Source organism: Heloderma suspectum, chromosome 2 (assembly GCF_057233095.1).
Source record: "Heloderma suspectum isolate Gila_16-S chromosome 2, 16-S_ref, whole genome shotgun sequence".
Taxonomy (NCBI): Eukaryota; Metazoa; Chordata; class Lepidosauria; order Squamata; family Helodermatidae; genus Heloderma; species Heloderma suspectum.
Window position 1 is genome coordinate 140,913,461 of NC_139459.1, and position 14,972 is coordinate 140,928,432.

At 46.4% G+C, this 14,972-nt stretch overlaps 1 protein-coding gene across 1 annotated transcript; it reads left to right on the top strand.

The window, feature by feature from the left end:
• Nucleotides 1-288: 288 nt before the first annotated feature.
• Nucleotides 289-9,790, top strand: SPINK2 (serine peptidase inhibitor Kazal type 2). The gene is made up of 4 exons (XM_084835064.1): nt 289-360; nt 776-816; nt 2,384-2,493; nt 6,737-9,790. The coding sequence occupies exons 1-4, from the start codon at nt 324-326 to the stop codon at nt 6,783-6,785; spliced, it is 237 nt and encodes a 78-aa protein (XP_084691190.1). The 5' UTR covers nt 289-323; the 3' UTR covers nt 6,786-9,790.
• The last annotated feature ends 5,182 nt before the right edge of the window (nt 9,791-14,972 follow it).

Here is a 14,972-nt window from a genome sequence, read left to right on the forward strand (position 1 = left end):
GTTGGACACGCGTGTTGTGTATTTATCTTGATTTTAACTCTTGCGGCGTGAGAGGCAGACCCGCCCTAGGGTCTCCACGCCCTCGCTCGCAGCCGGGACGAAGCTCGCATCTTTCCCGCCAATGAGGCCACGTGCCAAACACTCTGCCCCCCTCGCTCCGCCAGGGGTCGATCCCAAGCGGCGGGGGCGCTGGGGCGATTACGTGGGCGGGGCGGCCGGGCGAGCGCGAGAGGAGGGGCGGGGCCTTCCCTCGCGCGCGCTATAACCGGAGCCGCAGAGCGCCTCCGCGGGCAGCGGGCCTTTTCTCCGTCCCCCGCGCCGCGATGAGGCTGCCGGCGCCGCTGCTGTGGACGATGGCAGGTGCCGCCACCGGTTCTCTCCCTCCCTCCCTCCCTCGCTCCCGACGCCCGCAGCTCCCTGGCCAGACCTGGAGGAGAGGGATGGATGCGTTGCCACGGCAACCAGGAGAGGATGGCCAACTTTTTCAGTCGGCCCCTGCTGGTCTGCCTTTTAAGAGCAGCTCCCCCCGCAGCCACGAGCAGGCGTGAATGTGGCTCTCCATGCCCGTGACAAGCTTGAACGGCGGATTTCTGCGCACCGAGCTGCTGTGAAGGGCATCGGGGGCAGTCCAGGAGGGGGGGGGGTATTTCTGGTCGGTTGGAAACCTCACAACAATGACCGGGGGGGGGGGAGTGTGATCATAGCGACCGGTGTGAGAGAGAGAATAGCTGCGTTGCCCTAGTAACCTGCAACTCTTTTTTCCCTTCTGCCCTAGGACTCATGTTGATGCCTCCTCCTGGGGAAAGTACCACCCAGGTGAGTTTATAGGGGTCCTGTGTGGAGGAGAAAGGGGAAGAAGTGCCCAGTCTTTAATTAAATCCTGCTCCTCCCCATCCTCTTCTTTTTCTGCTTATTTTGTAAAATGAGAGGTGCTGCAGTTCAAGTAGGGTTGCCCACCACCTTTTACTTGGCCGTTATGGGCACTACCTAGCCAGTCACATAGCAAAACATGCAGATGTAAAAGTTCTGGAAATTTTGAGGCCATGGGGGAAAAATGGGTTGGGGGGGGGGATGGAAAAGTTGGAAAAACTGAAAAATAAGCAATACTTAATTTTTAGTGCTCTTTACAGATCTAAAGTCACTTTGTTGCTTTAAGACAGCTTTCCCCAACCTGGTGCTGTCCAGATATTTTGGACTTAAGCTCCCATCAGCCCCAGGCAGCATAGCCAGTGGTCAGGAGTATTGGGCACTGCAGTCCAAAACATCCTGAGGGCACCCGGTTGGGGAGGACTGCTTTAGGAACATAAAGCAGCCTTTCTGTTCCTAAAGTTAATTTGTGTATGACTTAGTTCGCTCATACAATTACCATTATATTTTAAAACTTTTAAAAGTCTGTAGTGACAAAGACTCCCAATACTTGACATGTGCAATGTCCGGTAGCCCTCCCACAAATGTTGAGAAGAAATGTTTGTATTCAGGTACTGTTTTTTTATCTCTTCCCCCCCTCCCCCCACGAGCTCAGACTTGCATACACACCCTGCCCCCACCTTTTATCTTTTGCAACAAGTCCATAAGGTAGGTTTAGAAGAGGAAGTGACTGGCCCAAGATCATCCAATAAGCTTCATGGCTGAATGCAGCTTTGCAATTGTGTCTTCCCAAGGTTAACCCCAGCACTATAATTGCTACCACACATTGACTATCCAGAATGTCTACAGCTAATTCACAAGACCAAATTATCATGTTGGGAATGTTGATGTAACCATGCAATTAATTCACTACATGCTTAGGCTTTCTTCACACAGAGCTTTTATCCAGCAACTAAAGTTGCTCCCTCACAGAAGTTTGTAGGCTGTTTACATGAAGTGACCCTCTAGGGCCTCTCCTGCACTTTGTTCCGTTTTTAAATAGATCACAGATAATGCCACTTGAGTTCCCCCTGTGAAAAGAGGAAAAGCGGCAAGGAGTGGGATCAGTGACAGATAATAGAAGATTCAGATACTGGGAGAAGGAGGGGGAAAGGGGAAGCGGGTGAAAAAGGGAGTTATTGTGATCCTGCATTTAAAACAGAAGCTGAAAGCCCCGTTTTAAATGCAGGATTTTAGGCTGGTGTAGAGATGCCCTTAGTGTGGTGTTCAGCTTGCAATGATTGCATCATTACAAAGCTAAGTTGAGAGGAGTTATATTGGTTGAGTTACAGCTTTGCTATGCATCCAACTGCTCAAATCCACTCAACTTACATTTTCAGCATGCCACTTGAGTTACATAAACTGGTATTTATGAAAATTAGTAGGTTTTTAATGTGGAGTTTGAAGAAATGTTAATATGAAAAATATTTCAAAAATACAATTTTGAGTAAATGTTAGTAAATCTGTTCATTCCCAGCCCAAATGTGACTTGTATTCCTTACCTGGATGCCCAAGGAACTTTAATCCAGTTTGTGGGACTGATGGAGAAACATACGCAAATGAGTGTATGCTTTGTATGTCAAACAGGTAATTTGAAATGAATTGATCTTATCCTCTGTCTGAGGTAGTGTTAGCTTTACAAATAGTAAACTGCGGGTTTCAGATAATTTATGCTTTTGGAGCTCTCAGTAAAACGTTCCCCAAAACTTTCATACTTAATTGAGTAATCGCTTAATTCCAGTATCCTCTGTCTGGCATTAGCTAGTCTTGGATGTTTCAGAGAAGTGTATGAGAAGCTTCAGAAACTCATGGAATAACAGAGTTGTCCAAAATACCATCTACTGCATTCCACAGCTTCAAGGCAGTGGAATTAATCCATCAGCCATGCGCAGATCAAAATATATAATCCAGACTACAGTGTAGCACTAATAGAACAGGTGGACTACCAAAGGATTTAAGAGGTCTCTGCGACTCACACAAGCAAGCCAAACTGCACGTTGCAGGTGGAAAGAAAAACACAGTAATTGGTTTAATTTGGCTTTATAAAAATCATTCTGTCTAATAGTAAATTTGGTGGCCCTATACCAACCAGTCGGGCAATGAAATAGGTCTACCGACAGTCAAGGGAGAGGTTTTTGCATACTTGAGGAACACCTCCCCCGCAAACCCTCCTGAGAATTGCTATATATGCGCAAAGCCCTCCTTTAGGAACAGAACATTAGAAAAGGTTATACAGGGGTGGGAATTGGCCCTAGAGGCCCTTCACTGACCTACAACCCTATAGTGCTCAAGTTCAGGGCTGACCAAACAGCTTGCTGCACATCCAGCCCCTAAACTCTTATAACGACGTACTACTTGGGCTGAATAGCTTTTTGCACAGGCAGCCCAATGCCTTACCCTTCCACCCATGTTACACAGCTGTAGGGCCCAGGTTTAGGGTTGGTGATGCAGGGCTCCTTCACACGGAGTTTTTATCCAGCGACTGAGATTGCTCCTTCACGGACGTTTGTGGGCTCTTTACATGACGCCGTGATCATTCAAGGCATCTCCTGCACTTAAATGTCCTTTGTTCCGTTTTTAAATAGATCACAGATCATGAGCTATCAAATTACCCTGTTGTGTTCCACTTCAGTTTCCTCTGTGAAAAGAGGAAAAGCAGCAAGAAGAGGAACGAGATCAATGAAAGATAATGGAAGACTCAGATACAGGGAGAAGGAGGGGGAAGGAAGTAGATGAAAAGGGGAGTCTTGATCCAGCATTTAAAACGGAAGCAGAAAGCCCTGTTTTAAATGCAGGATTTTAGGCTGGTGTAGAGATGCCCACAGAATAGGAAGGGGTGATTTGAACCCTGTCCCTGCACTGTACAGCTTAGATTGGTGGCTGCTCTTGGCATTACTTCTCTGCTGGCACTGTCACTCCAGAGAAGAGAGATTGGCCCTTCTACATAAGAAGGAGCCCCCAACCTCTTAGTTTTCTTTTCCAAATATGGCAGCCGCAGCCAGTCAGATCTGGATTGTGAGCAAAGTCCATACATTTATATATTTATTTTCCCAAAGAAAACTACTCAGTGGAGTTTGTTGTCTTCACCTCCATGCCACACAACCTCTGGCGTCTAGCTACAGCAGAAGCACCTGTCTAGCCCTGATGGTTACAGAGATGAAATTACATGACACAAGTGTGATCTCCATAGCATTATAGCAGGGATGTCTGGCTAGGGTTGGCGGAGAATTTCTCCACGAATCTTCGGGAGGCCAAGTGCCGACACATTTGGCCCCCCAAAAGTGTTGGGGAAATCCTCTGCCCGCTCCCCCCCCCCCCCCCCGGATGGGACTTACCTTCAGCGAATGTCCCTCTCGGCGGCGGGTCCCGGCAGCAGTTCGGAGGCGTTTTGTCAGGGGCGGGGGCAGCGGCCAGTCTCCCGACCAGCTGCCGCCACAGCCATTGCAAAAAAAAAAAAAGTAAAGTAAAAAAAACAAACACACACCTATGATAGGCTACGTAACGATTTACGTAGCCTATCACGGCTAGATTTCCAAAGTTGGCCGTGATAGGCTACGTAAATCGTCACGTAGCCTATCACGGGTGACTTTGGGGGGGGGGGAGCGCGTACGCAAGTGGCGGCGCCCATGGGGTGCCGCCATTTGCGTTCCTTATTTTGGCACGTCTAGTCGACGTAAAGATTTATGTAGACTACGGCGAAAATAAGGGCACGCTATTTGCGTTGCCCTTATTTTCGCCGTAGTCTACGTAAATCTTTACGTCGACTAGACGTACCAAAATAAGGAACGCAAATGGCGGTCCCCATGGGAGCCGCCATTTGCGTATGCGCTTCCCCCCCCCCCCCCAGAGTCACCCATGATAGGCTACGTGACGATTTACATAGCCTATCACGGCTGACTTTGGAAATCTAGCCGTGATAGGCTACGTAAATCGTTACGTAGCCTATCACGGGTGTGTGTGTGTGTTTTACTTTTTTTTTCGCGGCCGGATAGACGGGGCGCTCCTACCCGGCCTGAATTTCGCCGGCGAGGGATGGGGCGCCTCCCCCCCGGCCTGAATTTCGCTGGTGAGGGATGGGGTGCCTCCCCCCCGGCCTGAATTTCGCCGGCGAGGGATGGGGCGCCTCCCCCCCGGCCTGAATTTCGCCGGCGAGGGATGGGGTGCCTCCCCCCCCTCACCTGAACTTTGGGGGGAGAAGCGAAGTGCCTCCCCCCCACCGCGAAGCAAGCTGTGGGACGAGGTAAGTCCCTTTCGTCCATCCCTATGTCTGGCCTATTTCAGCTTAAAGTCCAAATTCCATTTAGGAGAAGGCCTTGCGTGCAATATTCCAGTGGTGGGTGGGGCCAAAAAATACTCACATTCCCAAATACTAGATTCAAACTGTCCAATCGGTATCCTGATCATGCATTCTCTAGGTGATATGTACACAAATACCACAACGTTGAGTCAGACTGGAATGTGTGTTCAGATACAGATTCTGGGTTATATCACAGCCTGACCATGCCTGGCATATACTTTGTTAAAAGATATTTCCAGAAAAGGGGGTGGGGGAGAGTTTGGTTTGTCACAAGAATCAACATATCAGACCTATAACATCACTATAATTACATCTTGGTACCTTTTCTTCAGTGTAGAAAAAAAAATAATTGTGATCTTTAACATACATGGACAGGATGAGTCACTAGATTGGTAGGCTTGCAAAAAACAGTTCTGTTCTGAGATCGGAATCTGGGTACTTCTACATACTAGGCATTAATGGCCATGACTCTCTACGGACCAGCTACGTGACGTAATCCAATCGTTCTGTTTTTTTCTGGTTTCTTGTGTGTTTCCCACCCCTCTACCCAGCCAGACTTCAGAAAATCTGACTTTTGGGAAAGTTGTGCAATCCCACAGATACAGATTTCCTTAGAATTAGTCAGGCGTCTCTCTTTTTAAGAGGTGTAATTTTGATGCGTGGAGTGATGAATCGAGTAGGTGAGCCAATAGCCACACATGTACTTTGCCATATCTTCACCGTTACTTTTCCTGTTGATGCCTTTTTATCTCTGTGTTTGATTTTTTAAATACTATTTTAATTTACACTAAATAACATTTTCATCTCTTATTTTTTAAAAATTAAAATATTAATGCAATACTACTTAAAATAGTTTCAGTGCAAATTCTAAAATTTTAAATTTTTTAAATCAGTGGGTTGGATCCAGCACTCACGCAAGCAGAAGTCCACTTGCATAACAGGACCTCCCCATTTTCCTCCCCACTGCAGCCCCTCTTGCATGCCCGAGCTCTGCTCTGGAGGGTCTCCCAACCCTCTGGAGTAGATGGGGTGCACAGGGGACTGCAGGACAGAGAGGAACTCCATTTTATGAGCTGTTTCCATTGTGCTATAGCAGATGACCAGAATTAGATCTAATCCATTGTCATTTTAGCACCATGTTAACTTTTTTCCTGTGTGCCAATTGCTTAATTAGCTGTAAAACACTTTTTAGTATACCTTTAAAAAAGTGATTGTGCAATGGCACCTAAATGAAGTGCTTTAGGGCAAAAACTGATTAAAACATTGATTTTTTTTTAAATGCCATGCTCAGAATTATTCCTGTCCTGCCCATGTGGCTATGTCATCCCCAGTAGTATGGATGGAATATAGCAGGATGTGTACACAAAAAAAAGTTCTATTGATCCCCCACCACCACCACCAAGTGTAGAAAGCCAATTTCAGTCCTGCATGTAGCTTTCAGTAGAACAGCAATGATTGACAGTTCTTAGAAATACCCAGTCTGTAAGCACCCTTATACATCTAACATCCCCTCTTATTTTCATTCTCTTACAGAGAACATGACAAGGATATACAAATTGCCTCTAGGGCTCCATGCTCATGAGGTTAGCTTCAAAGAAGAGAAAACATAACGTAACCTGCATAGAAGTTGAAACCATATTTGAAATGTGCCTTCCAAGCTGCTAAAACTAAAGACAGTTCATTTGTTCTCATCCAACTTGTGGATTTGCTTATTACAGGTGTTCTATTGAAAGAACAGGTGTGTGGTTTGATATTTTAAGTTTTAATAACACACTGACCTGGCTTTGCATGGGTTGGAATAGCCATGGAGACATGGCTTTGCATGGGTTGGAACAGTGAAGCCTTCAGGCAAACTTACCCAGCTGTCAGAGTTGGACATGTTGACCTGGTTCAAATGACACGGCTCATTGTGGATTATTTATTTACCCCTGCTCCTGGCCCTGCCAACACTGAAAAGAATATCTATACGTCTAATGTATTGGCTTTTAGAGAATATTTATACTACTAATGTATTGGGTTTTATGCCATTTTACTGTCACGGCTTTCCCTAAAGAATCCTGCTAGTAATTGTTTTTTGAAGTAGTTACATACATAGCTGCGTAGTCCCTGGGACAGCATTAGTAAAATCTTCATGGAAGCTTAGTGAGACTCAACTAGAGATGCCCTTTCGGAGAGAGCAGAGGACAGGAAGGCCTGGCGTGCTATGGTCCACGGGGACACGAAGAGTCGGACATGACTTAACGACTAACCAACAACAGTCCTTTAGGCTGCATCAGGAAGGAGGGATGACTCTTAAAACAGTTTGTTATGTAGGTATGCACCAAGAGTTATGGTAGGCTGTAACTGATTTTTTAAAAGGGGGGGGGGTGATCCATCAGAATGTGTCTTGAAAGGTGTCTTATTCTGGATACAAGGGATTTTATCCTTTAAGTTGTTGGAAAGTATGTTGCAGCAAGCTAAGTACCAGTTGGACTGGGCTATGGTTTCATTTCCGCAAACTGTTCACCATCTGGAATTGCTCCTCTTGATGGACACAGTAGGGAAGAAAATTGCTATTGCTGCTATATAGCCCTTAAGGGCGCAGTCCTATGGCCACTAGTCAGTGGCTAGACAGCCATAGGATAGGTCGGTTCCCTGAGAACTGACCTCCATCCCCTCCCGTGCTGCCTTGTAGGCAGCACGGAACAGCCCCACGCTCTGCGCTTGGAAGAGGAGCGCGGAGCAGCAAAAGCGGGGCCTTCCTGGGGGGTTGTCCAGGCAGGGAAGTCGGAAATGCCAGCACAACACATCCTACGTGTCATCTGGCTGCCACTTCCCACGCTCCAAGGTCCCACTACGTAGCCGTAAATGCAGGGCAGCTGAAGTGCAGAGAGGATGATCCCCTCCGCACTTCTCCTGCCCTGCATTGGATAGGCGGTTGCCTCCCGAGTTCGGAGGCGGCTGCCTATCCCGATAGGATTGCACCCTAAATGTCTCTGCCTCCTTCCCTTACTCAACCTCCACCCCACAATGACTGCTCTATAGTATCCCATCCTAATTGTGGTCTGCTTCCCTTCTGGCTTTTCTTCAAACTTATTCATCTACACTGTAGCTTTCCTGCCAGAAAGATCACTTGCCCATAACTCCTTATTTAAACTTGCTCTCACCAAAAATCAGTAGAGCATTTCACTTTCTCAGGGCCAAGCTCACCCTGATTACCACTACCATCTCCAAACCCCCAATTAACATTATCCCCCCATTGAAACAACAGTAGATACATAAAACAGCAGAGGAAAAGATCAGAAGCAAGATAAGAATTAATAAAATGCAGTATCTAAAAGTGCCTCAAAATATCTCCTCCTGTCTACTTGAAAAGCCTTATGGAAGTGCAAGGAAAAAAGGACCTATTTTGCTCATGGACAGCTTTCATACAGGGAGGGAATTTTATTTCTAGGTCTATAGTCAACCTTTCCCCTTAATCTACCAGGATTAGACTAAAGCAAGAGTGACATACCTTTTTCAGCCTGAAAAAGAGAGTTTCAAAGAAGATCTTGGCACCTCACTCCACTAGTGGGTGAGCCTGCAGGCAAAAGAAGGCAGGGCTGAACAATCCAACTCCATTGTTACCAGTTTACAGTAGGAAACATGTCTACTCAGAAGTAGGCATGAGCAGCATGTGTATTCGCAAATAACTCAGATGGGCCTCTGCATGTCTACTCAGAAGTAAGCAGGACAGAATAACTCAGTAGCAATTAAAAATAGCATCCCAAACACCAAGCCGCTGCATAGCTACTGAGAAATAAGCTTGGTCATCATGTTTACTCACAATTGAGCAGGACCAGGCTCAGAAGGAAGCAGGACTGAATCACTCAGAAGCAGCTTCCCCTCTGGCCCTGCCCCCTCTGCCCTGTAGGGAAAAACTTCCTTGCGAAGCACTGAGAAAAGGAGACCTTTTCTGTACTAAGCAGGGGGAAAGAGCTTATCTCTTACCAGCTGCTGATTGGAAATAAAGAGCTTTTCCTTCTGTGGTGGAGTGGCATGTATGGGCCAAGCTGCTGGGCCAAAGAGCTGAATGAGGCCCATCGGCTGGAGGTTCTCCATCCCTGGACTACATTCATATAGCCCCAACGATTTCTCTAATTACCCAGCACCATCAAAGCTTATAAAGGCTATATGAACAGCAGGCAGGACTAAAATTTCTGCTTTACTGCCAGCCACATTAAAGAATCTTTTGGTGCACCCTCCCACTTCAGGCTCCACGGCTGTTGGCAACTTTTACGTGTGGGATCCAGAAAGTATGATATGCAGGCTTAAAATGTGCAACTGGCCCCTCTGTTGCCTCTACCCCACCCCCAAGGGATGGAGCTCCAACTTCAGCCCGGGCAATGGTAAACGAACCAGAAGCGCAGGCGCCTTCCTGGAGGTCCATGTGCATGTATGTGAAAGCTGTCATCAGCCCTCCAAACTTCCTTTTAGTAAATCCCTGGTTATCCTAACCCTGGTTACTGGGAAGTCTTCCTTTGACCATGTCCCCATCTTCAGTGAAGGAGGCAGAGATATATCCGAAATTAGAAGTAAACAGTTATAAGCCAGGTCTTCTCAAACGACATCTATGGTTTCTAGTCTTCATTGGTCCTTTAGGGCTGCAATTCTATGTGCACAGTGGGATTTACCACCCATTTCCACTCAGCGGTAAGTGTAAGCGGTAAGTAAGGAGATTGCTTTTGTGGTTTCCATAGAATAAATGAGAGGTAAAATAGAACTGAACCTAAACAGAAGACTGCTGATAATGCTGTTAATTGGTACCCATGTGTATGAAATTCTCAAAGTTGTCTCCATTTTTGGTGTATCTAATGGAACCCAGCAGCTTAATCTTAATTCATTTGCAATGCAATCCTGTGCATGTCTACTAAGAAATAACTCCCATTGAGTGCAGTGGGGCTTACTCAAAGGGAAGTGGGTATAGGATTCCAGCGTTAGGGTACACTACAGATATAGCTCATTGCATTCTAAGCTGGTGAATTTACATCTCAGTGGATCTTAACTACTCTGTTTAGGGAACAATCCTACTGGGATAGGCAGCCGCCTCAGAACTTGGAGGCAACCACCTATCCACTGCAGGGCAGGAGAAATGCAGAGGGGATCATCCCCTCCACACTTCAGCTGCCCTGCACTTGGGGCTGCCGGATGACACGTTGGATGTGTCATACTAGCATTTCTGACTTCCCCGCCCCAGAATGCCCCGATGAACGCCCTGTTTTCACCGCTCCGCACTTCTCTTCCAAGCGTGGCGCATGGGGCTGTTCTGTGCTGCCTGCGAGGCAGCACGGGAGGGGGGAAGGTTCTCAGGGAACCGACCTCGGGAGTGCGGGCTCAGAGGTCGGTTCCCAGAAACTGACGTATCCTATGGCTGTCTAGCTGCTGACTAACAGCCATAGGATTGCTCCCTTAATATTTTAAGATGTACATTTTTAGCAACAGTAAATATTGGTGAGGAAATAAACCTGCTTCCAAGCACCTATCATTTAACCTGGATAAGAAGGAAATGAGTACCTTTGCCTATGTAGCGTTACTCAGCAGCTAGTTTATTTCAGTATTCATTAACTTGGTCACAAGGGGGTGCTCAGTCCTTTTAAAAATAAAAGAGCAGCAGTTAATACTACAAGACCAAACATAAGCTTAGATCTTTCAAAGTCCTCCACACACATGAACACACAGAGACAACTCTCCCTTGAAAAAAACACTTGAACCTGATTCTGGAGCCTTTCCTATCATGTGTGAACTGTCCAGAGAGCTTTGGCTATTGGGGAGTATGGAAATAGTAGTAGTGATTATGATGATGTTGGTTTCAGAGAGCTGCTGCTGAATAAATAACAGTCCAAGATATATGCAGAGCATTAATACAACAATGAAAGAAAGATGGATCTGACATTGAATAAGCCAGTTAGAGGCATTAGATATTAAAGGTTGGGTGCGTTTCAGTTCTCAGATGGTAAGATGTTAATAAAAGGAAATTATTTTAGGCCTAGCATAGATTGCCTACTCCTGGGGTCGGGGATCTTTGGTACCTGAGCAGATCCCAGTAGGTCTGTGGCATAAAGCTGTCTGTTCACCTAAGCCTTAGGCCCTAAGGTGTACAGCTTTTGCATGTGTCGGACACGACTGAACAACAACAACTCCTTTGCCACCCAACAATTCCAGCCACATGATACAGGCCATCACAGTTAAACCTAACATAATTCAGGTTTATAATGGTGTCACATAAAAGTGCATGCAGATGAGGTTACCGAAGCAGGTGAGCCTAGCTATAATGCACACATGTACATATTAAGGAATTAAACATTTAGGAGACGTTCTAGTAAACATCCCATTTTACAGATGTAAATGCTGAGACAGATGACTCACCCACGACAGCCAGTGTGTTTCTGTGACAAAAGGCACACACAGAGGGGCAGGGAGTAGAGAGCTGGGCACATGGAGGGTATGAAACACAGAGACACATACAGGGGCATGACGCAAAGCCAGAGAGTGAGCACAAGTGATTATTTACCAATTGATAACATAGTGTGCATGTAAACACCTGTTAAACTGGTTGTCTGTTTTGTCCCATCAAGTGCTGAGGAGGATCTTATCACTTCATTGATGCCTCCCTGAATTTCTGGTCAGGTGTAGAAATGTGGTAAAATAATGCAGGACAAAAGAGACGACAGGTTTACCGAGTGGTTATATGCAGGTGGTGATATGCTGCAATTTGGAAAATACTTATTCATCCAGAAAGAACACAGCGAGCAAACTAGAGGCACAAAGTGCATATACACAAATGGAACAAACACGAAAGGCACAGAAGAAACATGTTACCCACGGAGACAGGAAGGCTAGGGTGAAAGATCACTATTACTGCTTCCCACCAAGAAGCCCCATCTCGTTGCCTCCTCCCTCAGCATGTCCTATAGAGGCAAGCGAGCACTCAGACTTCCCAGCTCGCCTTTTCTGTTGGGACTGGAAAGGCAGTAGCAAGTGGCTGTTCTCCCAAGGCCCAGTCAGTCATTGCGACCGTGCACAGGAGCCACACGGTTATCCCTTTGTATCTGATGATCTTCTCTGCCTAGTGTGTGGTGTACACATGCACAAAAAGGTTGAAAGAAAAATAAAATACCAACTGAACTGAGAGTCCAACAGCCACAAAGGAAAACTTAGTTTTGCTCATTTTTCTGGCAACTAGCCAGAGGTATATAATGAGATAGACTTGTTTCCTCAGTTGATTAAGAAGAGTATCAGTGTATTTGGTAACACATTAGTCTGTCTTGTCAAACAAAAAAAATCAATGCAATCCAGAACTCCAAAGTAGATGCTACATTACTCAAATTTGTCGGAGTTGGTTCACATGTGCACATAATCGCTTACGTTTAGAAAATTAGTTTTGGGAAGAAGCAAGTTTGAATGGAAAAGTGAGGGGAGGAATCCTACACCCTTTCCACATCTATTTTTCCCCACTCCAAATTCCCAGCACACAGATTTCTGCTTTTCCCCTTGCAGGGTTCCAGTTCCAGATGTTGATTGGGGAAGGAAATTTGGAGTAGAGAAGAGCTGGTGAAGAAACACCACATTCTCCTCCCCTCCAACCTTGAGCTCCAGCTATTCCATTCAAAATCAAAACCTCCTGAAAGTGCTTTTCTTTTAAAAAGAAAAGTCCATTGGGGCAGTGTTACACATGTTTGCATGTAATATGTAGTTTGCCCCTTACCACCCAACAATTGATGAGGCTGAATGTGTGAACTAACTCCACTGAAAGACACTACGTATGAGGTTCTGTGAGAGGATATGCAAACTCTTATCCATAGTGTTTGCTGTATGATGGTTTGTTCATACATGCTCCTGCTTTCGTGATATTTGAATTGGCCCTCAGTTAGGGATGGCGGAGAATTTCTCCCCGAAACTTCGGGGGGCCGAGCGCCAACGTGTTCGGCCCCCCGAACAGGTTTCGGGGAGAAATCCTCCGAACCCCCCCGCACCCCCCCGGGACGGGACTTACCTTCACCGAATGTCCCTCCCGGTGACGGGTCCGGCCGGCGGTTCGGCGGGTGTTCAAGCGGGGCGGGAGCGGCAGCCGGTCTTTTGACCGGCTGCCGCCGCCGCCATTGCAATCAAAGAAAAAAAAAACTCCCCCTGATAGGCTACGTGACGATTCACGTAGCCTATCACGGCTAGATTTGCAAACTCAGCCGTGATAGGCTACGTGACGATTGACGTAGCCTATCACGGCTGACTTTGCAGATCTAGCCGTGATAGGCTACGTGAATCGTCACGTAGCCTATCAGGGTTTTTTTTTTTTAATTCGCGGCCGGGGCGAGGCGGGAAGCCTCCCCCCCGGCCTGAATTTCGGCCGGGGCGAGGCGGGAAGCCTCCCCCCCGTCCTGAATTTTGGCCGGGGCGAGGCGGGAAGCCTCCCCCCCCCCGGGCGGAACTTTGCGGGGGGAGCAGCGAAGCGCCTTCCCCCCACCGCGAACGTCCTTCGACGACAGGTAAGGGACTTTCGTCCACCCCTACCCTCAGTGCACCAGATTCATGCATTATTAGTTCACACAATGAGCTTACTCATGTCTTCAAGCATGGGAGTGATTTTCTTGCAAAACCATAATGTGGCAGAGTGCAAACCATACCTCCAGTAGCTCTCCCTCCAGTGACTGCAAACCTTTTCCCTTACGTGCAAGGGGTCTGTCTGGGTTCTGAATTATTGGCAAAGAGAAAACAGCCATACAAATAATTCCACGACAGTGTAACTACTTTTGTATGCAACTCTGTGATTTTTTTTACTCTGTTACTAAGATTTATGCCCTACCCTTCAAACACGCCAGGGCAGCTTACAATAGAATCTTTAAAACACTATAAAATAACAAATACATAAAAATGTTCTAGAACAGCACATCTATAAAACCGATATAAAGATTTTTTTAAAATAATCCAAGTATATAAGATAACCCTGGGAAAATTTTAAAAAGGTGTTTATCTGGCATCAGGAAGATATCAGAGTGGGCATCAGGCAAGTCTCCCTGAGGAGAGAATTCTAAAGCCAGGGCACCATATTTGCAGCACATGTCTTCCCTTCTTTCTTTACTGGGTTTACCTCAGCAAATAGCTGTGTTCATGCAAGAAACAACTGATGTATGATATACGCTGGCCCTTGGAGATGGTCTTTGCAAGGCTATAGTTAGGGTAGGACAACCAAGAGAACAGCTGGGGGGGAGAGAGCACAATAAGAAGCGGGAAGAAAAGTTTTCCACGATAGAATTTGGCCACATCTTACTGCCAACTGCCTAACATAGGCTATATTTACAATATAGGCCTTCAGCGAAATGTATTTTATGCTGGGCTACTCAAAACATACACAAAAACAATTTTATCTTATGGAGTTCATAGACCTCTACCTTTCCTCCTGGGCCTCTACAGTGGAATATTGTTCATAACGATCCTAAACTATTATGGAGAGTGCCTGCCTGCCTGCCTCCCAAACAGGTCTGACAGAAACCATCAATATCCGAAGTTAAAGAATATGCACAAAACGCACAGCAAAACGTTTACACCCATGGAAAGGCGCCAGAAAGCCTTTCCTAGTGAAAAAAGCACTGCACAACTGACAGCAGCTGGATATGCTGAACCGCCCTTCTTCACCACAATTTGAAAGATGTTTCTTCAGCCATGTGAGGAAAGCTGCTTTTCGACATTCCATGATGAAGGTAACTCCCATTTCAGAACTATGCAATGTGGAGACCTAGAACAACTCAGCCCTGCC